At 41.2% G+C, this 21,869-nt stretch overlaps 1 protein-coding gene across 1 annotated transcript in view; it reads left to right on the top strand.

Annotated features, from left to right (window-relative positions):
* Positions 1–21,869, top strand: part of LOC117801975 — a 222,874-nt gene that overhangs the window by 33,993 nt on the left and 167,012 nt on the right. The window contains exons 1-2 of the mRNA XM_034659173.1: positions 7,378–7,435; positions 10,122–10,311. Of these exons, the coding sequence (XP_034515064.1) occupies positions 10,133–10,311 (179 nt within the window). The 5' untranslated portion in view covers positions 7,378–7,435; positions 10,122–10,132. Of the gene's footprint in view, positions 7,436–10,121; positions 10,312–21,869 lie in introns of the transcript that reaches the window.

Genomic DNA, 21,869 nt, shown 5'->3' with positions numbered 1-21,869 from the left:
CCTGGTGCTGATGTTTGCACAATCCATGAGGAAAGGCTTTGTGGAGCCGTTCACATTAACAGTGTGAACAAGACTGCAGGAGGGACCATTTATCTGCGAACAAACTGTTTTCTAGCACTTTAGTAGTACCACTTACATACAATTTTAATGTGCTAATGGAAAGTAATTATTTTCTAGTTAGTGAATCTACTTGAAAGATATAAAATAGCCTTTACCATTCTCTAGTTCAGACACCTCACTAAGTCAGACTTACCAGGTGCTTTGAACTGGAGCAGTGTGACGGGAATGTTTCTTGAATTTTTGGTGTCAAGCATGCATGCAAGTAGTGTTCCTTTCTTCAGACGAAAAATAAATGTGATAACATTCTGTTTTGGGTCTTGAAACTGCATGACTGAAAACATAAAGGCGACAACCGTGATATGCTTTTTTAATGAGGGCAGAGATGTCAAGAGAAACTAGCCTTCTAGGAACAAAACAATACTCTGTCAGGTGCAGTGGACTTAAGACCTTTTTCTCTCTTGGAATAATGTCCTTAAAAATAACCAAATTTTCCATTCAGTAGAAAAATGTTCATACCTCTCTCCCCATCAATATGAATTGTTGTCATTGAACATGGAGCACCAGCAAGCCGTATTGATTTTGGAAATTAAAATGGGAATGTTCAAGAACGTTTTCAAAGAATTATATGGGATTTTAGCCTTCTGAATGGCTTTCTTTTTAGGGTCAGTGGGAGTATTCTTGCTAAAATGTAGCCCATTGCTTTAGAAATAGTTTCCTTAATGTCTTTCCTGTCGCCCCTGCTGGGTCTGTGCAGGAAATGTAAACCAACATACAATATGTGTGTTTATTTTCATGTCCCATTTTATGGGAAATTGGATGGGATATTCCACTGAGGCTTCAGCTATGAACTGTTGACAATATGGGGAGAGCAGGGTAGGCTCTTGCTGAAAGGGTTTGCAAGGGATGAAGGGGCTTCCGTAACCTTTGAGAGCTACAGGGAAGAGCCAGGCCTACCTTCAGGAGTTCTGTTACTCAGAGGTGAGGAGGAAGGCATTCAATAATTAATGAAACCGGCTGGTGAGTTGCTGAGCCATTAAATGACATCCTCACCAGCCAGCCCTTGTTACCAACACAGTAGGTCTGGTGGTGTGCCACACCTCATCTTGGGGGATGTTATGTCTGATACTGTGTGGTCTTCCTGCCTCTGCTGGCTACAGGAAACTCAGGATACCAAACACCCAGTGTAAACCCCACAAGAGGTCATTAACCAGGTGGCGGACAGAGTTACCCTGAGGACCCCTGCAGGACCAGAGAGGCTATAGATTGTCAAACCAGTCATATCCTGGCCATGTGCAGGTGGTAGTGAAACGGCACCTTTTCCTGGGATCCTACTGGAAAAGCAATTTAAAAAGTGTCTGGGTAGAGTGGGACCTGAGCAGGGTGTGTGTGTGTCTGTGTGTTTCCCGTAGAAGGTTTGAGATCTCAGAGTTAGACCCATCTGTAAGACAGCAGTAGGTGTCAGTGGGAATGCAAGTTCTTCCTGCAGAAGAAAGGAGTTAGTATGTTTGCATTTTAAGCTCATAAACAGCTGCCGCCTGGACCATCACGGCAAGCACATTGGGGCTGGAGGCGCTAAGGGCTGCTGTTTGCCAGTGCACTGTGACAATTTCCAAGTTGTAGACTGAAATACTGTATAAACTTCTAACTGATTAGGATTTGCTTTGTGTTTCTAAACAAGGAAATTGAGGAGTGTCAAATTAATTTTGTAGTTTTGGTCATTTTTTAATTCCAAGTTGGCCATCCCAGCCTAGATTTGTGCAAGTTCTGATTCCAGAAAATAGTCGAAGTACTAAACTTGGTAAATAAATGTGTTTATTTTACAAATGGATTCAAGATGAAACACCCAGCACTTCTCCAGGGCATTTCTGTCCCTGCCTGTTCATTTTAGCATCTTGACCAAATGAATTCCCTTCCCTTAGTATAATATTTAAATGGACTTCTGGCATCTGATGCATTGCCTGCTGCTCCAGTTCCCTGAGAAAGTCATTTAAATAGATTTTGACTATCTTGCATCTACTATGAAAGCCAATCTATTAAAAATCCTGGTCACTTCTCTCTCTCTAATTTTAGACAAGCCATGTGGAATTATTGGCATTTGAGAAAACTCATCTTATCACAGCTGAAAGTTTTGGATTTAATTTTTAACAATCTTTTTATTTTTTTCCTTTTTTAGATAGAAAAATGAACACAAAGTCAAATAAGAAAAGTTTGCCATGAAGTTAGCAAGCTGTCAATAGAGATTTCAGTACTAAATGAAACCTCACTTCAGCTTTTGGAGGAAGATTCCCACCTCCCCTTCTCCCAATTCCTAACCTTCCCTCCACCCCACTCTTCCCATGCCCAATATAAAAAAGGAAAAGAACCTTGACAGGTGTCCTGCCTTCCAGGAATTTGCCATCTGGTCAGGGAGACAAGCTCTACTCATTCAGAGGGTGGACCATGTGCCTTGGGTTTTTTCTCATGCAGATGAGGGGTGCAGAGTGGAAAGAGATCATTATGCACTGGTCAGGGACCAGGGTGTGGTGGAAGTTGGCCTGGAGGGATGGTGAGACCTGGGTATGTGAAGAGCAAGGAAGGAGGTGCTGACTGCACAAAGATGGTGAATATAAGTGCAACAGTGGCTACAGAAGTAAGAAGTAGAAAGCAGGGGTGCCTGGGTGACATAGTCTGTTAAGCATATGACTCTTGGTTTTTTCTCAGGTTGTGATCTCAAAGTCATGAAATCCAGTGCCGGGTCAGGTTCCCCGCTTAGCGTGGTGTCTGCTTGAGGTTCTCTCTCTCCCTCACCCTGCCCCTCCTGCTATGCTCTCTCTCTCTCATAAATAAATAAATAAATAAATAAATAAATAAATAAATAAATCTCTAAAAAGAAAAGTGGAAAGTGAAAGGTAGAACTGAGGGACAGGGACTTGGCCAGCTTGACTGCATCCCCAGAAGGAGGGGAGATCATGCAGGAGAGTAGTAGGAGATGGGGCTGTAAAGAAGTGTGGGGCCAGAAGGGAGAAGCCCTGGGGTCGGGCTAAGGAGTTTGGATTTTGTGGTGTGGCCAGTGGGATGAGCCAAGAAGTGGTGGGGACAAATGAAATCCAAGGTAGAGACTCGTGTTCTCAAAGTTCTTGGTCTGTGTGTGGTGCATATGTTAAATCACTATGTGTGCCTCCAGGATGAGAATGTCCTAGGGACCGGAGGCCGAAGCACTCCTCAAAGAGGGGGAGATAGAGAATGCCATAGACAGGGGTTGGCTGGGAAAGTGTCAAGGAAGAGCAGGGTTTTACAAGGTGGAGGCAGCAGTAAGAAGTAGTGCTTGGACCCATCTTCTACCACAGGAAGATGATTATTAAAGCAGTACTGGGTCCTACCTTGGCAGTCAAGATGTAGGAATAAAAATACATTGGTCACCAATTTACTTCCTGTTCCCTTTCTTCCCGTTTAAAATAGTAATTGATGCTTTTTCTCCCCACCAGATGTTCTTAATTTTTTAGCACATTGTGGGGTTGCAGAATGGGGGGGGGGAAGCAGCTGGCAATAGCATCTTTTATTTTTTTATTTTCTGGCTGTGGGTTGGAGTTAGAATGAGGATTTAGAAACGGGGAAGCAGAGGCTTGTGGCCCTGGGTCCTGACTCCTCACACCACCTCAGGTAGCAGTTGTCCTGATGAGCCAAACCTGAAGCCTATTGACAAGTCGGTCGCATCTTTATATTACATAAGTTATACCTGCTTGTGGTGAAGAACAAGAAAGTTTCCTCTCCTCCAGTTTCTTTCTCTGGAGAAAGCCAGTGTCAACAGTTTGGTATTTATCCCTTGTCTTCTTTTCTTTGCAGACGGTAATACTGATGACAACCAACCTCAACTGGGGGCTTTCTATGTGCCAGCCACTATTCTAAGTGCTTTACATGTCTGAACTCATTAAATCATTTAGTCCATACATTAGTCCTATGAAACAGGTGTTACTACTCTCTCCATTTGACAGATGAGGACACTGAGGCATGGAGATGTCTAATAATTCCCTTGGGGTCACACAGGTAGTAGGAGATGAAGCCAGATTGATAAGCAGGTAGTCTGAATTTGCAGCTGTGCTCTTAGTGACGACTCTATGCTGTCTCCATGAATGTGTTTACTATCTAGCACATGCAATTATAAATTTAGTTCTTACTTAAGAAAATAAAGTCATGTTCCACAATTTGCTTTTTTTTGGTAAACAGTAAAAATGTGGATATTTTACTGTTAGTACACCCACATCCACAGTCTTCTTAAAATCTGTATAGAATTGTACCATCGTTTATTTAATGATTCTCCTATTTGTGGCCATTTGCACTCTTTCCAAATTTTTGCTATTAAAAGCAATATTGCAAGGAACCTCCCAACAATAGCAGCACCAACAGTTATCAGTAATTCTGAATAGCATGCTCACTATGGGCAGGGTTTTAGTCTAAACTCTCTCCATGTATGAACTCATTTAAACATGTGTCTTTGTGTAAGTGAGTAGATACTACAGGTTCGATGCCTGGAAGTGGGATACTAGGTTAGAGGCCAAGTGCTTTTGAAATTTTGATTGCAACTGCCCACTTTTCCTCCAAAAAAGTGTTATTTATTGGCGTCAGCTTTCAACTCAAGACTGTTAGTCATTGTTTGGAATGCACACATAAGAGAGGGGTCTCCCAGGGGTTTCCAAGGGTGAAGAGACAAGTTACCAGGTGATTGAAGCAGTCTTTCCATGGGCAAGGCTGTGGCATAGCTGGAAACATTACAGGAGCGCAGAGAAGGTAGGTCTGTGAGGGGCCAAAGGTTTGGGAGAGGCTTCAAAGAAGAGGTGGGCTGTATGAGGCCTGGAGGATGGGATAGGGTGGGGGAGCAGTCCTCCAGCTTCTGCCTCCAGAACAAGAAGAGAAGAACAAGGCTGAGGGGCTGGTATAGTTTAAGGATGAACCATTGAGTCAGTGGGATTATGGTCTGACTGAAGCAGAGGGTACTACCAGGAGAAGAGTCAGGTAAGAGTAGAAATGGAAGCCCACCTGTCCTATCTCTTAATTTTTAAAAATTACAAACAAAGCTAATACATTGCTATGGAATGTCCTATTCTTCCACCTGTGACAATCTTCACAACCACCTGAAATAGGTTTGAATTTAGAACTTCAGCTCCATGGGACGTGGCACCGGAAGGTGGTGAATTCCATTTGTAGATCAGCACAATTCAGCCAGGCAATCAAGCTTGTGATAATCCTGTATATTTGCGGCAGTTCCTTTGATTAGGTTTTCACTTCTGCCAGTGTTGAAGCATGCTGGTGGTGGGCAGTTTGCAAGAGCAGGATGTCATGGCCCGGAAAAGGTGAGCGGGTGTCCCGGACACACAGAGGTTGGATCTCCCAAATCTCTGACTTGAAGCTTAGACGTGGGCATGGAAACATTCCTATTCAACATCCGTCCTCACCCCACCCCCAGCCAACAAAGAGAGAAATGCAGGTGTCTGCCTGCGACTTCCTGTTCTGCAGTGGAAATGGGCTCCTGTGTTTTTGTTTCACAAACACAGTTAAGGTCTGATTTCAATGCTGCAATAGGGAAGCGAGGGCAATGGTAAGAAACCCAGAACTTGGATGCAAATGATGGAGCCATTTTTAATTTGTTCAGTGTAATCAGGTAGGGGAAATTCTATGTTTAAATATAACTAACCACTTCGAACCACATATGGAAGTAGCTATGTAAGAAGTGCTTGGTGACGCATTGCCAGCGTTGTAAAATTTGTACCTCTCAAGACAAGGACATTGAGAAGTTTCTCATGGTGATGCTAACGCATCTGCATCGCACCGTGCGTGCAATTTCACGTCATAAATAATGGATTTACAGGCTTACCTACTACTCAGGAATATTACACGTGTGGAATGTGGCTACATTAATGTCACTGTGAGACCCTTACCTTTCGTAAGGAGGCTTTCTCCGCCGCAGGCTGGGGCCAGGCAGGGCCAGGCTGGAGAGAGCTGATGCCGCCTGGCCTTGCAACTTTGCCTAACGAGCACAAACATTGTTTTGGACTCGAGGACATGGAGCTCCACAAGCCACAAATCACAGGGAAAGGGAAATCAAGCATTAAGGTCATCCCCAGATTATTTTTGACCGGAACGGTCTGGAAATGGTAGGGTCTTTCTAAACGTCGGCAGGGGCCTCTGTGAGGTCCAGTGATGCGATGGTGTTTGCTTTTACTAGTGCAGTTTCTCCATTTCAGGTTTTACTTGCTCTGATCCCTCTCAGAATGGGTGTAGAGAGCTGCTGTCACCTGGCTTTTTCCTAGAGCTGGAAGAAGTCCTGGGGGAGAGTTTGGCGCCAGTTAATGCATGCAGACTGGGCCATGGCTTTTACTAAAGTCCATATGGGCCCCAGGATAAATCACACCTGTCCTAATTTATCCATCGAGGAGGACTTGGGTGAAGAGAGACTTCAGGGGTAGCAGAGGAGAGAAAACGCAAGGACATCATGTGTATGTGTGTGTTGTGATGACTGGAGGGAGGGGGAAGGTGGAACTCACAGGTCCTGCTGCCCTGAGTCTGGTCCCTGAGGCCATGTAGAGCCCACCAAAATGGGTTCGAAGGCTGATTCCAGGACCTCGTCCCTTGGAGACTTCTTGCCACAGTGCTCTTCTGTCCCTGTGGAACCACCTGGGCTGCTGGGGTGTGGCATATGGGTTGGTTTCACTTTCCTTCAATGGGAGGAACTGGGATGGGTTGACCAGCAAGTTGCTATTGTGCACCTTTTGTGTGTTCTGCTGGGCTAGGGGCTATGGAGGACACTAAAGAAATAGAACACCAGTCTCCTCTTGAAGACTCACAGCCTTTGGTCATATGATTGTGGGTATACACACATTCTAAGGAGTGGTCCAGGACACATCATGGGTACCTGGTTCAGAGGATAGAGACCTTTGGGGTGGGGGGTGTAGTCAGGGAAGGCTCCATGGAAGAGGCTGGCCTGCTTTTAAAAGAAAGAGGATTTTAGACAGGCAGAGGGAAATGAGGATTACTCAATAGATGGAGAAAATTCCATAAGCCCTACGATCACTAGCCCTGTAAGGAGCAGGGCGCCTAGCAATAGCTTTTTCAGTCTGAGTTCAGGTCCCGATTTTAGTCTCAAGACAGGTCAACCAAAGACAAACATATTACCTTACTCTCCTCCCTGGTTGTCCTGTTCACAACTGTCATGATAAATTTTGACCAAATTACACCCCCAGAGGCAGGCAGCCGGGCAACCAGCCAGCCTGCCTTTGTCACTGGTGTAGAGAACCAAATCAACCAACCAGGGTTCCTGCCAGAACAGGAAACCATGAGAAGTGTCTGCCTGGCTGCATCCTATGAAGCACTTTCCCACCCGGTTGCTGGAGAGGACAGCTTGGTAAGGCACCTGCTCACTGTGGATGTGCAGATGAGGCCCCCGGAAGGCAGGAGAGAGTTCTGGCTGGCTTTTCTGACAATTGTTGGGTGGTTTGTCATTGAAGACTGTGCCCCTCAGGCAGCTGTGTGCTCTGGTTGAGTGACTTCCTCTCTCTAGACTCAGTTTCTGAATCTGTATACTGAGGGGGGGGGCCAGATGGCCTTGGAGGTTCCTTCCAGGTCAGCTCTTTCCTGTCCCTAAAGACAGATGAAGGCAGGTGGGGAGGGCAGTGGAGCAGAGAGGAATTGAGAGGAATTCCCCAGCAGAGGCTCTTGGGAACCACACAGTTCCCCATTCTGGTGCCACCTGCTCAGAGGGTGTGGGTGACAAGGGTGCTAGTCTTGAGGGCTTCATGGATGGGTGGCCTTGCCTCCCCCGACATGCCGTTAGGCTCCTTGGGGTTCATATCTGGACTAATGTGGAGCCTTTAGTCACACCCATCTTGATTTACCAGGAAAACCTCAGTTTTGTCTTGTGTAGACAAGTTGTCTATGGTGCCGGGGAGGGAACTGTTGCCCTGAGTTGCTCATACTCTGTCTTGTGACTGCAGCAAGGGCTGTGTCATCATGGCCGGGATCAGCAGGGGGGCAGACACAGGTCCAAGGGAGTGCCCCTGGTGCCTCCCATGGACTCTTGGTGCAGATACATCCTCATGTCCACAGCACATGATGTCTGCAGAGCTAAGGCTGGAAGACCCTGACCGAGAGGTTTGCTGATGCTGGGAGGAAGGTCCTTTGAAGAATGAGGACTGGAGAGGGTGGATGGCTTGACCAGAGTTGCACAGCTACTTGGGGACACAGCTGCAGCTAACTCCAGGTCTCCTGACTCTCAGTCTATCATGTTTTCTCTTCCACCAAATTGAAAGGTGGCAAGAGGCTTGGCGTACCACAGATTGAAAATTGGACTGACCTCTGGGAATCAAATCATTCTCTAAATATGTGTCAGAGGAAGTGAGAGTGTGGGGCCTCTCTTCACACATTGGAGCCATAAGTGGGGCACGTGCTCTCAGCTCCAGGCCGGGCAGAGAAAGTTGTGGAAGGGCAGTCGACCAAAAAGTACTTATTTGTGCCCAGCCTTGAGCTAGGTGTAGTAGGGCATGAAGGAGCTTTGAGGTTCACACCTCACACAGCAATTTTACTGCAGCTGGCAAGGCAAATTTAACCTCCAGATCAATTGTAAAAGCAACTGACTGCAAGCTCCTGTCTGCATGATGAAATAGAAGAACATACATTTATATTTGCATAAAAGAAAATCTGGAAGGATACAGAAACGTAATAAAAGTGGTTAATTGAGCAGTCAGTCACCTGATAGGAGTAGGGGGGGTGAGATGTTGCCATCTGTACCTTTTAATTACAGAAAATTTTTGAACTCTGTGAATGTATCATCTTTGCAAAAAATTAAATATGAACAACACCACTAATCAATACCATGCTGAATTGGGTGACTAGTAGCCAAAGGAATTCAGAAAAAAAATAGAGGTCAGGTTTTTTTTAGAGCCTACTCAAGCTCCTGGAAGATTAGAACTGGAAGGGACTCTAGGTGCCATTGTCTCTGACTTCCCACTTAATGCTGGCATGTCTTGTACAGTCACCAGACGTGGACCTTCCAGTGTCCCTTCCTAAGCCCTGTAACATGCATGGACAGTGCTAATCCAGGGATCACAATGTGTAAAGAGTCCAGTCTCTGTCCTTGATGGCCTTTTTTTTTCCAAGTGCACCTTTAACTGAAATGCCAAGGAGATTTTAAGAATCCCTGGTTAAAAAACAAAGTGATAAGGGGTTTGGAAGGAGGATAAAATTAGGGAAAGCAGCAGAGTTAAGCAGTAAGTAAGAAAGAAAAAGAAAGCATTTGAAATACCTCTAAAAGGATGAGTCATGTGTTGACAATCAGAGGGCAAGAATACCAGGTGGAGAGAACATAATGTTTAGGAAATTCTCAGGATTGGATAGCATAGTACTGGCCATGGTGGTGGAACAGTGGCATGGAAATCTGGATGGGGATCATGTTGTAGACTATACTGAGTGCCAGTCTGAGGTATTTCTTTTTTTAATTCAATAGAAACTGGGAAACCAGTAAAGATTTATGAGCATGTGCTTGAGTTATTCTTCTTGAGATTTTCAGATGAGTGAGCATTCTCTATTCCATCTAAGAACCCATGAGGAGAGGCTCCCTGGAAGCAGTAAGAATTGAGCTGGGCCTTCAGGGATGGGTAGAATTTAGACAGCATTCTTGATAGAAGGAAGATCCTAAGTCCAATATTGATGGCACCACTGAAGGACTGTGAGCAGGAGAGAGCATAACAGTGCTGTGCATTGGAAGGGTAACCATTGTGCTATTTAGGATACAAGGGAGGAAGGATTGCCTGAGGCACAGTGACAGGTAAGGAAGTTTTCTCCATAGTCTCAAAACAAGATACTGAAGGTCTGACTTAGGTGGCAGTAATGAGAATGGAAAGAGGAAGACCCACTGGAAAGACCCATATCTCTCCCATCCCAAAGGTCCTCTTTGCTTGGATTTACAAAAATGAACTTTTAACTCATTTGCTAGTCCTCAGAGAAGAGACCATTCTTAGCTCAACGCTCCAAGTTTTCTGCTTACCAGATGTTCTTCTGGATCAGCTCTCTACTCTCTGTTTCTCCACTGGCAGGAGTGGCAGCTATGCTCATCCTAGCCCTACTGTTCTTTGGCATTTTGCTGCAATTTGGGTTGCATTTGGATTATGTTGATGATGAGATAAACCTTTCCATTCTTGGACATCTTCTGCCAGGCTGGAGGAGAAGATGTTCAGTTCATGGTGAGAAGTCACCAAGACTAGATTCACCTTCCCCATTTTACAGGTAAGGAAACAGAGGTCCAGAGAGTTAAAGAAACATGCTCAAATCGCAGAGGAAAGGGGGGACTTAGGAACAGAACTAGGTCTTTTGACTCCAAGTCCTAGACATTTTTAGTATACCTTACAGTTTCTGCTAAGGTATGCTCATATTTACTGAACACATATTATGTGTTATACACTGTGTTAAAGCTTTGATATCATCATTTAATCCCCCCCAATGACCCTGTGAGGTAGGAACTATCATTATCTCTACCTCTTCAAATGAGAAACTGAAGGTCATAGAGACAAGTAATTTTCCCTGAAGTCACACAGCTAGGAAGTGGCAAAGCTAGAATTTGAATCCAGGTCGGTCTGACTCCAAGCATTTATTCAAGTGTAAGGACCCCCTAAAAATTACTTATTAAAAATAATTAACAGCCTGAATAGTTGTTCTACTTTTAACATTTACTGTTTGAGAAGATTTAGTGAACTCAGTAATACCTTTAATTTAATCTGTATTTGAATGATTAGTGTCTACATACATTTTGGGAAATATGTATTTAGAAAATAATAGCATGTGTGTATGAGTTTCAGAACTCATCAGTGGGTAGAAGAGGGAGTTAATGAGGTGTGGGAAGGTGGTGGCTTGGAAAATATGGTAAGATGAGCAATCTCATTGGAGTGAAATTTTAAAGCTTTTCAAAAAGTTCTCTGATGCAACTTGATGCACCAACCTGTAGGTATGAATGAAGTCACACATTTGTTTGGTTTGGTTACTCCTACCCGCAAAACGTATGACCTTGGGCCCCTGGCAGAATTTCCTACTTATACTAGTACTCCTGGGATGCTCTGAGAGGCAGTGAATAAACACACTTGTACTTGCTGATGGACCCTGGATATTTATTGTGTGTCTTGCTGCTTTCCCCAGTGTCCTGCTCAGTGCTGCTCTGTGCCAATATACTGCTCACTATGGGGGAGAGAGGGGAAGGGTGGGACAAAGCAATGCCTTAGTCTTCTTTGTTAGAACCAATGAGTTACAGAGTTCAGAGAAACATCTCTTTGTAATTCTTAATTGAGAATAATTTATATAGTCAATAAAATGCAGAGCATACAGTGTTCAGTTCAATGAATATTCACCATTGTATATGCTTGTGTAATCAAAAAAGACAGAATATCCCAGAAGTTTCTCTTGTACTTCTCTTAGTGTCAATTCCCTGGTCCTCCAGAGGCAACCACTTTCTAATTTGTCATCTTAGATCAGGTTTAACGCCATCTAAATGGAATTATATAATACAAATCCTTTGTGTTTGGCTTCTTTTACTTAAAAGAATATATTCAAGATTCATCCATGTGGTTGTGTGTATCAGTAGTTCATTCTTTATACTGTTAAGTTATATCCCATTTCATGTATGTGCCACAATTTATTTTTCTGTCTTCCTATAGATGAATATTTGGGTTGTTTCCTGTTTTTTACTATTATGAATAAAGTTGCAATTAACATTCTTGTATAAGTCTTTTTGGGGAAGCATGTTTTCATTTCTCTTGTGTAAATACCTAGTAGTGAAATTGCTCGGTCATGGAGTAGATGTATATTTAACTTTGTAAGAAACAGCCAGTTCTCCAAAGTGATTGTATCATTTTACACTTGCATCTAGCAATATGTGAACATTTTACTTGCTTCACATTGTCTCAACATTTGGCGTTGCCAGTGCTTTTTATTTTAGTCATTCTAGTCGGTGTGAAATTAAGGTTTTAATTTGCACTTCAAGATGGTGTTGACTACCTTTCATGTTTAATTGACCATATCTTATTTTGAGAGATGTTTTTTGGGAATTAAAAAAAATAAGACTGCTAGTTTTAAATGTTTAACTTGTAGATATTCTTTATATATGCTGGATACACGTCCTTGTCATGTATTATAAATATTTTTCCCGGTCTGTGGATAGCCTGTACATTTTCCTAATGGTGTCTTTTGACATCCAGAATCATTTTTATTTTGATAATGCTCCAGTTCCTCTGACTACCTAACAAACTATCCCCCAATTTCTTTACTTAAAATAATGACAACATTTATTTTACTTACAAATCTATAATTTTGGTAGGACTCAGTGGGAATAGCTGGTCTCTAGTCTCTGGACAACGTTTGGGGTCCGCTGGGGTGGTTTAATAGCTGGGGGCTAAAATTATCAGAAGCATTGATCATTCATATGGCTGGCCCTTGATATCGTCAGCTTAGACCTTAGATGGAGCTGTTGGCAGGAATGCATACCATGACCTCTTCATGTTGCTGGGTTCCAAAGGTGAGAGCATCTAAAGAAAGTCAAATGGAAGCTGTTTATTTTTTTCTGACTTAGCTTCAGAAGTCTCATAACATCACTTCTGCTTTACTCTAAGAACTGGAGCAATTACACATTCACCCTGGTTCCAAGGAAGGGTTAATTGACTCTCCTTCTTAGTAGGGAGTGGTGATGTTTTGGAAGACCATGCGGGACTGGATATATTGCTCTAGCCATTTTTGGAAAATACAATCTGTCCCCATCTAATGCTAATATGTCAGTTTATTCTTTATTGGTTAATGCTTTTTTACAACCATCCTAAGATTTTTGCCTACCTAAAGATTACAAAGATAATCTTCTTTGTTTTCTTCTGACACTATATGGTTCTACTATTCACATTTAGGCCATCTTTTTTGAATCCTGTTGTGTAAGGAGTGAGATAGATACTGAGGTTGACTTTGTTTTTCATACAGATATCTAGCTGATTCAGCCCCATGTGTCAGACTTTCCTTTTTAACAAAAGTTGAAGTCAATTGACCATATATGTATGGGTGATTTATGGAATCTCTGCATTTTCCTATTGATCTTTTTGTCTATGTTTTCATCAATATCAAACTGTAATCAAACTATATCAAACTTTATGATAAGGCTGGAAATCATGTAATAAAATTCCTCCCAATTATTTTTTTCACATATTTTGGATATTTTATGCTCATATAACTTTTAGACTTAGTCTGTAAATTTTTCAAAAAGGCCTGCTGGAATTTTGGTTGGAATGGTATTGAATCTATGGATCCATTTAGACAGAATGGACTTTTAACAATATTTTGTCTTCTAACTTGTGAGCACAGTATATCTCTCCATTTTTTTTAAATTTAATTTTATTATATTATGTTAATCACCATACAGTACATCCCCAGATTCCGATGTAAAGTTTGATGCTTCATTAAGTTGCGTATAACACCCAGTGCACCATGCAATACGTGCCCTCCTTACTACCCATCACCAGTCTATCCCATTCCCCCACCCCCTCCCCTCTGAAGTCTTCAGTTTGTTTCTCATAGTCCATAGTCTCTCATGTTTCATTCCCCCTTCTGATTACCCCCCTTTTCTTTATCCCTTTCTTCCCCTACCGATCATCCTAGTTCTTATGTTCCATAGATGAGAGAAATCATATGATAATTGTCTTTCTCTGCTTGACTTATTTCACTTAGCATTATCTCCTCCAGTGCCGTCCATGTTGCAGCAAATGTTGAGAATTCGTTCTTTCTGATAGCTGAGTAATATTCCATTGTATATATGGACCACAGCTTCTTAATCCAGTCATCTGTTGAAGGGCATCTCGGCTCCTTCCATGATTTGGCTATTGTGGACAATGCAGCTATGAACATTGGGGTGCATATGGCCCTTCTCTTTACTACGTCTGTATCTTTGGGGTAAACACCCAGTAGTGCAATGGCTGGGTCATAGGGTAGTTCAATTTTTAACTTTTTAAGGGACCTCCACACTGTTTTCCAGAGTGGCTGTACCAACTTGCATTCCCACCAACAATGTAGGAGGGATCCCCTTTCTCCACATCCTCTCCAACAATTGTTGTTTCTTGCCTTGTCTATCTTTGCCATTCTAACTGGCGTAAGGTGGTATCTCAGTGTGGTTTTGATTTGAATTTCCCTGATGGCTAATGATTTTGAACATTTTTTCATGTGTCTGTTAGCCATTTGTATGTCTTCATTGGAAAAGTGTCTGTTCATATCTTCTGCCCATTTTATGATTTGTTTATTTGTTTCTCGTGTATTGAGTTTGAGAAGTTCTTTGTAGATCTTGGATACCAGTCCTTTATCTGTGGTGTCCTTTGCAAATATATTCTCCCATTCCGTGGGCTGTCTCTTAGTTTTTTTGACTGTTTCCTTGGCTGTGCAGAAGCTCTTTATCCTGATAAAGTCCCATAAGTTCATTTTATCTTTTATTTCTCTTGCCTTTGGAGATGTGTCGTGAAAAAGGTTGCTCTGGCCGATGTCATAGAAGTTGTTGCCTATGTTCTCCTCTAGAATTTTGATGGATTCCTGTCTCACATTGAGGTCTTTCATCCATTTGGAGTTTATTTTTGTGTATGGTGTGAGAGAGTGGTCAAGTTTCATTCTTTTGCATGTAGCTGTCCAATTTTCCCAGCACCATTTATTGAAGAGACTGTCTTTTTTCCACCGGATGTTTTTTCCTGCTTTATCAAAGATTAGTTGCCCAAAGAGCCGAGGGTCCATTTCTGGGTTCTCTATTCTGTTCCATTGGTCGATGTGTCTGTTTTTGTGCCAGTACCATGCTGTCTTTGTGATCACAGCTTTGTAGTACAGCTCGAAATCCGGCATTGTGATGCCCCCAGCTTTGTTTTTCCTTTTCAACAGTTCCTTGGAGATTCGGGGCCTTTTCTGGTTCCATACAAATTTAAGGACTATTTGTTCCAGTTCTTTGAAAAATGTCCTCGGTATTTTGATCGGGATAGCATTGAAAGTGTAGATTGCTCTGGGTAGTATGGACATTTTAACTATGTTAATTCTTCCAATCCATGAGCATGGAATATTTTTCCATCTTTTTATGTCTTCCTCAATATCTTTCAAAAGTGATCTATAGTTTCTAGGATATAGGTCCTTTACGTCTCTGGTTAAGTTAATTCCAAGGTAACGCATGGTTTTTGGTGTTATTGTAAATGGGATGGATTCCCTAATTTCTCTTTCTTCAGTCTCGTTATTCGTGTATAGAAATGCAACTGATTTCTGGGCATTGATTTTGTATCCTGCCACCTTACTGAATTGTTCTATAACTTCTAATAGTTTGGGAGTGGATTCCTTTGGGTTTTCCATATAGAGTATCATGTCATCTGCAAAGAGAGACAGTTTGACTTCTTCTTTGCCGATTTATACCTTTGATCCCTTTTTGTCTTCTGATTGCTGTTGCAAGGACTTCTAGTACTATGTTGAATAATAGTGGCGTATCTCTCCATTTCTTTATCTCTTTAATCTCTCTCTGTAAAACTTCTCATGCCTCATACATTTTCCAATAGGTTTATTTCTAGATATTTAATGGTTTTTGATGATGTTTTAATAGGATTTAAAAATTATTTTCTTTTTTTAAAAAAGATTTTATTTGAGAGAGAATGTGAGAGAGAGAAAGAGAGCACACAAGCAGGGTGGGGGTAGGAGGAGAAGCAGACTCCCTGCTGAGCAGGAAGCCCGATGTGGGACTTGATCCCAGGACCTGGGATCATGATCTGAGCCAAGGGCAGACACTTAACTGACTGAGCCACCAAGGCACCCCTAAAAAATTATTTTCTGATTATTCATTGGTAGTATATTAAAATTAAATTGCTTTTGGTATCTTAGCCTTGTATCTTGTAACCTTGCTAAATTCATTTATTACTTCTACTCCTTCTTTTGTAGAGTCTGTAGGATTTCCTACTGTGCAATCAAATTGTCTGCAAATGATGACTTTACTTCTTTTCTAACATTCTTGTGTTGCTTTTTTTTTCTTGCCTTATTGCACTGGCTAGGACTTCTAGTATATACTGAATAGAAGTGGTGAGAATGGATATAAGTATGATATCACCAGTAGGTTTCTTATAGACTCTTTTTATCAAATTAAGGAAGTTCTGCTCTCTTCCTATCTTCCTAGTTTGCTGAGAGGTTTTATGTTTTTTGGGTTTTTTTTTTAGATGAATGGGTATTGAATTGTGTTAATTGCTCTTTCTGTATCTCATGAGATGATTATGTAATTTCTTTTCTCCTTTAATTCCATTGAACAATTTTCAGATGTTAAACCAATCTTGCGTTCCTAGATCAACTTCCTGGAAATAATCTCTCTCTCTATATAACCATCTATCTATTTATATATGTAAATTGGTTTTGCTAATATGTGGTTAAGAATTTTTCATTTATGTTTCATGAAGGATGTTTGTTTTTCTTATAATGTTTTTGTCAGGTTTTGATATCACTATTATATGAACCTCATGTAATGAGTGGGGAAATATTCTCTTTAATTTCTGAAAGAGCTTATGTAAGGTGGGTATTAGTTCTTCTTTAAATATTTACATAATTAATTGGTGAAGCCATCTGTGCCTGGTGGTTTTTTCATTGGTAGGTATTTTATTATGAGTTTAATTTCTTTAATAGACATAGTGCCATTTCTATTTTTGTTTACTCCTTATCTGAATTCTAGTAAGTGTTATTTTTCAAGGAATTTTTTGATGTTTTAGAAATTGTTGATATTTTAGCGTTCATTTGTACATAACATCCCCTTATTATTCTTTCAATGTTTATAGAATTTTCAGTGATGTCTCCTCTTTTGCTCCTTGGTAATTTGTGTTTTTCTTTTTATCTGTTTTGCTAAGGATTTATGTGTTTTATTAATTTTTTCAAATATTCAACTTTTAATTTTTTTTTAAAGATTTTATTTATTTATTTGACAGAGATAGAGACAGCCAGTGAGAGAGGGAACACAAGCAGGGGGAGTGGGAGAGGAAGAAGCAGGCTCATACCGGAGGAGCCTGATGTGGGGCTCGATCCCATAACGCCGGGATCACGCCCTGAGCTGAAGGCAGATGCTTAACCGCTGTGCCACCCAGGCGCCCCACCAACTTTTAATTTTTTGATTTCTTTATCTATTATATTTAATTTATTTCTGCTATTAATTTTATTTTACTTTCTTATACTTAACGTTGGTTTTAATTTCCTCCCTTTTTCTTGATTCTTAGGGTGAAAATTTAGGTCTTTGATTAACTCTGTCCTAACATAGGCACTTATAGCTCTAAATTTTCCTCTAAGCTCAGCTTTATCTGCATCTCACAAATTTTCCTGTGTTATATTTTCTTTATTATTCAGTTAGAGATATTTCCTAATTTCTTTTTGTAAAAGATTTTATTTATTTATTTGACAGAGAGAGAGCATGAGCACACAAGCAGGGGGAGCAGCAGAAGGAGAGAGAGAAGCAGGTTCTCCACTGAGCAGGGAGCCTGATTCAGGTCTCGATCCCAGGACTGAGCCACCCAGGTGCCCTGAGATTTTTTTCTAATTTCTCTTATGATTTCTTCTTTGACTTACAGGTTATTTAGAAATGAGTATTTGAAATTTAAGACATTTCAAGATTTTATAATTCGTATCTAATTTAATTCCATTGTGATCAGAGAGTATATTTTGATACTTTGATATGATTTTGAGCCTTGATAATTTTTTCAGATTTGTTTTATGGCCCAACATATAGCCTCTCTTGGTGAATGTTTTAGATACACTTGAAATTAATGGGTATTTGCAACTTTGGGGCATAGCATTTTATATTTGGTGTTGTTGGTTGTGATCTCTCCTCTTTCACTCATGGTTTTATCTATTTGGGTACTTTCTTTTCTTATTGATAAGTCTGGCTAGGGGTTTATCAATTTTATTAATTCTTTTGAAGAAACAGCTCTTAATTTTTTTTATCTATTGTCGTCGTTGTTGTTTTTTCTATATTTATTTCTGCTCTAATCTTTATTATTTCCCTTCTTCTGCTGGCTTTAGATTTTATTTGCTCTTCCTTTTCTAGCTCCTTTAGATATAAGATTAGGTTGTATATTTGAGACTTTTCATGCTTCTTGAGGTAGGCCTGTATGGCAATATACTTCCCTGTCAGGACTGCCTTTGTTATTTTCATTTGCTTCCATATATTTTTAAAAATTGCCTCTTTAATTTCCTGGTTAACCCAATCATTCTTTAATAGGATGTTCTTTAACCTCCATGTATTTGAGGTCTTTCCAAATTTTTTCTTGTGGTTGACTTCAAGTTTCATAGCATTGCGGTCTGAAAATATGCATGGTATGATCTCAGTCTTTTTGTACTTGTTGAGGGTTGATTTGTGTGATCCAGTATGTGATCTATTCTGGAGAATGTTCCATGTGCACTTGAAAAGAAGTGTATTCTGTTGCTTTAGGATGAAATGTTTTGAATATATCTGTTAAGTCCATCTGGTCCGTGTGTCATTTAAAGCCATTGTTTTCTTGTTGAACTTCTGCTTAGATGATCTGTTCGTTGCTCTGAGTGGGGTGTTAAAGCCCCCTACTGTTATTGTATTATTACCAATGAGTTTCTTTATATTTATTGTTAATTGATTTATATATTTGGGTGTTCCCAAGTTGGGGGCATAAATATTTACAATTTTTAGATCTTCTTGATGGACAGACCCCTTAATTATGATATACTCCCCTTCTTCACCTCTTATTACTTTCTTTCTTTTAAAATCTAGTTTGTCTGATAATAAGTTTGTCTACTCTTGCTTTCTTTTGACATCCATTAACATGACAGATGGTTCTCCATGCCCTCACTTTCAACCTGCAGGTATCTGTAGGTCTAAAATGAGTCTCTTATAGGCAGCATATAGATGGATCTTGGTTTTTTTTAATCCATTCTGATACCCTATGTCTTTTTTTTTTTTAAGACTTGTTAGTTTATTTCGGAGAAGGAGTGTGAGTGGGGGGAGGGGCACAGGGAGATGGAGAGAGAGAATCTTAAGCAGACTCCCTGCTGAGTGTGGAGCCGACTCAGGCCTTGATCCCATGACCCTGATATTATGACCTGAGTTGAAATCAAGTGTTGGATGCTTACCTCACTGAGTCACCCAGTCGTCCCTCTGATACCCCATGTCTTTTCTGGGGGCATTTAATCCATTTACAGTCAGAGTGATTATTTAAAGATATGAATATAGCATTGTGTTACCTGTGGAGTTGGTGTTTCTGGTGATGTTCTCTGTTGTTTTCTAGTCTTTGTTGCTTTTGGTCTTTTTCCCCCACTCAGATTTCCTCTTAATATTTTTTGCAGGGCTGGTTTGATGGTCATGAACTCCTTTAGTTTTAGTTTGTCTGGGAAAGTCTTTATCTCTCCTATTCTGAATGACAGCCTTACTGGATAAAGTATTCTTGGCTGCATATTTTTCTCATTCAGCACATTGAATATATCCTGCCACTAGCTTCTGGCCTGTCAAGTTTCTGTCGACAAATCTGCTGCAAACCTTATCTATCTTCCCTTGTAGGTTAAGTACTTTTCCTGCCTTGCTGCTTTCAGGATTCTTTTCTTATTTCTGTATTTTGTGAATTTGACTATGATATGCCTTGGTGATGGTCAGTTTTTGTTGAATTTAATGGAAGTTCTCTGTGCTTCTTGGATTTTGATACCCATATCCTTCCCCAGTTTAGGAAGCTTTCAGCTATAATTTGCTCGAATAAACCTTCTGCCCCTTTTTCTCTCTCTTCATGCTCTGGGACTCCTATGACATGAATGTTATTCCATTTTAATAAATCTCTGAGTTCTCTAAGTCTACCTTCATGATCCATTACATTTGTTTCCTTCTTCTTTTCAACTTCATTATTTTTCATGGTTTTATTGTCTATATCACTGATTTGTTCCTCTGCTTCATCCATCCTTGTTTTTATGGGATCTCTTCAGGTCTGCATCTCAGTTATAGTATTTTAAGTTTTGGCCTGACTAGACTTTAGTTCTTTTATCTCTGCAGTAAGGGATTCTCTAGTGTCTTCTATGCTTTTTTCAAGCCCAGCTAGTATCCTTATAATTATTGTTTTAAGTGCTAGTTCAGACATCTTACTTATATTGCATTGATTAAGTCTCTGATAATCATGTCTTCCTGTTCTTTCTTTTGGGGTGAATTCTTCCGACTTGTTGCTTTGGGGAGAAATAAAGCAAAATAAAATAAAAATTAAAAATTGAAAAAATTTAAATAAAATACATAAGGAAGTTAGATTATAGGTGCATTTTAGTCTACTCATTATGAGAAAGTTGATAGAAAAAAGGAAAGAAAAATGAAAAGAAAAAAATTAAAAATTAAAAAAACATATAAAATTAAAAAATAAAAATTGCTCTTTCTGTATCCAAAAACAAATAAAAACAAAGATAAAAACAAAAAACAAAAAGAAATAAACAAGCAAAGAACCCCCAAAGGACACTAGATGCTGTTTTCCCTAGAGCTGAAGCTTTGCAGCACTTTGTGATCCGTATACTTGGTGTGTGCGAGGGGTTTGTGCTGATCTTCTGGGAGAAGGGCCTGCTACTCTGATTCTAAAGCTCTAGTGGAGATGTGCCTGCCCCATGCAGTGGGGTGGGGCTTGGTGTAGTATCTCTGTTCTCCACTTGGTGATGCTGTTCAGCTCACTGAGGTGGATCAAATCGGTGGGCCAGGGAGAAAATGGCTTCCTCCCATTCTCTCCTCTGTGGAGCAGGAAATTCATGTCACCCCTCTTGAGTAAAGCCTCACAGATGCAGTGACCCTGCCTTTGTTCTTGGTTTCTCTCATATCCCCACCTTCACCCTGTCTGTGTCTGAGCTGTCTGCCTGCCAAATGGCACAGCACTCCTGTGTTTTATCTCAGACATGGCTGTGTTGGAAGGCCCCACACTTCAGAGACCCTGCACTGTGGACCCCCACTCATCTTCTGGGGGAGGGTCTCCCTGCTTTGTGGCTGGTGCTGGCTTGTCATGGAAGACAGTCATGTGACTGCACAGTGGTTCAGAGTTTATGGTAAATCACAACACACAGCTGGTGCCAGGGTTTGCAGCTGTGCATCATCTTTGCTCCTATATTGGTGAGTGGGATAGCTCCATGGCGCCCACAGGGTCTTCTGCCCAGGGAGAGGCTGTATGGCCTCTACCAAATGCACTCTAAGCAGGAGAACCGCTTCTCCCCATGTGACCCTGGGGATTCCCAGGCTACCGTCTTGCTGGGGCTCATCTCTGCTCTCCCACAAGAGCACCACTCAACTTCCCAGGCGTGAACATGGCAATGTTGCAGACCTCTGAAACTTCACAATCTGTGCTTTACTGTTTATAGAAAACTAGTAGTATTGTAATCCTCTCCTTTTTTCCCATCCATGGTTTTGGGGAATGGTTTTCTTGTACAGTCCCCCCGACTGTATTTTCACTCTTCCCTCCCCCCCCTTTTCTCTCTCCTTTTTATTTTATTTTATTTTTTTAAGATTTTTTATTTATTTATTTGACAGAGATAGACAGCCAGCAAGAGAGGGAACACAAGCAGGGGGAGTGGGAGAGGAAGAAGCAGGCTCCCAGCGGAGGAGCCCGATGTGGGACTCGATCCAGGAACGCCGGGATCATGCCCTGAGCCGAAGGCAGACGCCTAATGACTGCGCTACCCAGGTGCCCCTCTCTCTCCTTTTCCTTAGCTACTCCCCACGTGGTCAGGGCTCTCTCCCCTGAGCAGGGCCCATGGCTCTTTTCTCCCACAAACTCTCTGTAGTTCCTACCTTCCGTGGGTCATTTTTCTGGTTT

The sequence above is a fragment of the Ailuropoda melanoleuca genome, chromosome 4, assembly GCF_002007445.2.
Source record: "Ailuropoda melanoleuca isolate Jingjing chromosome 4, ASM200744v2, whole genome shotgun sequence".
Classification (NCBI taxonomy): domain Eukaryota; kingdom Metazoa; phylum Chordata; class Mammalia; order Carnivora; family Ursidae; genus Ailuropoda; species Ailuropoda melanoleuca.
Note: the sequence above shows the minus strand (reverse complement) of the source record. Positions and strands in the feature narration are given on the sequence as shown.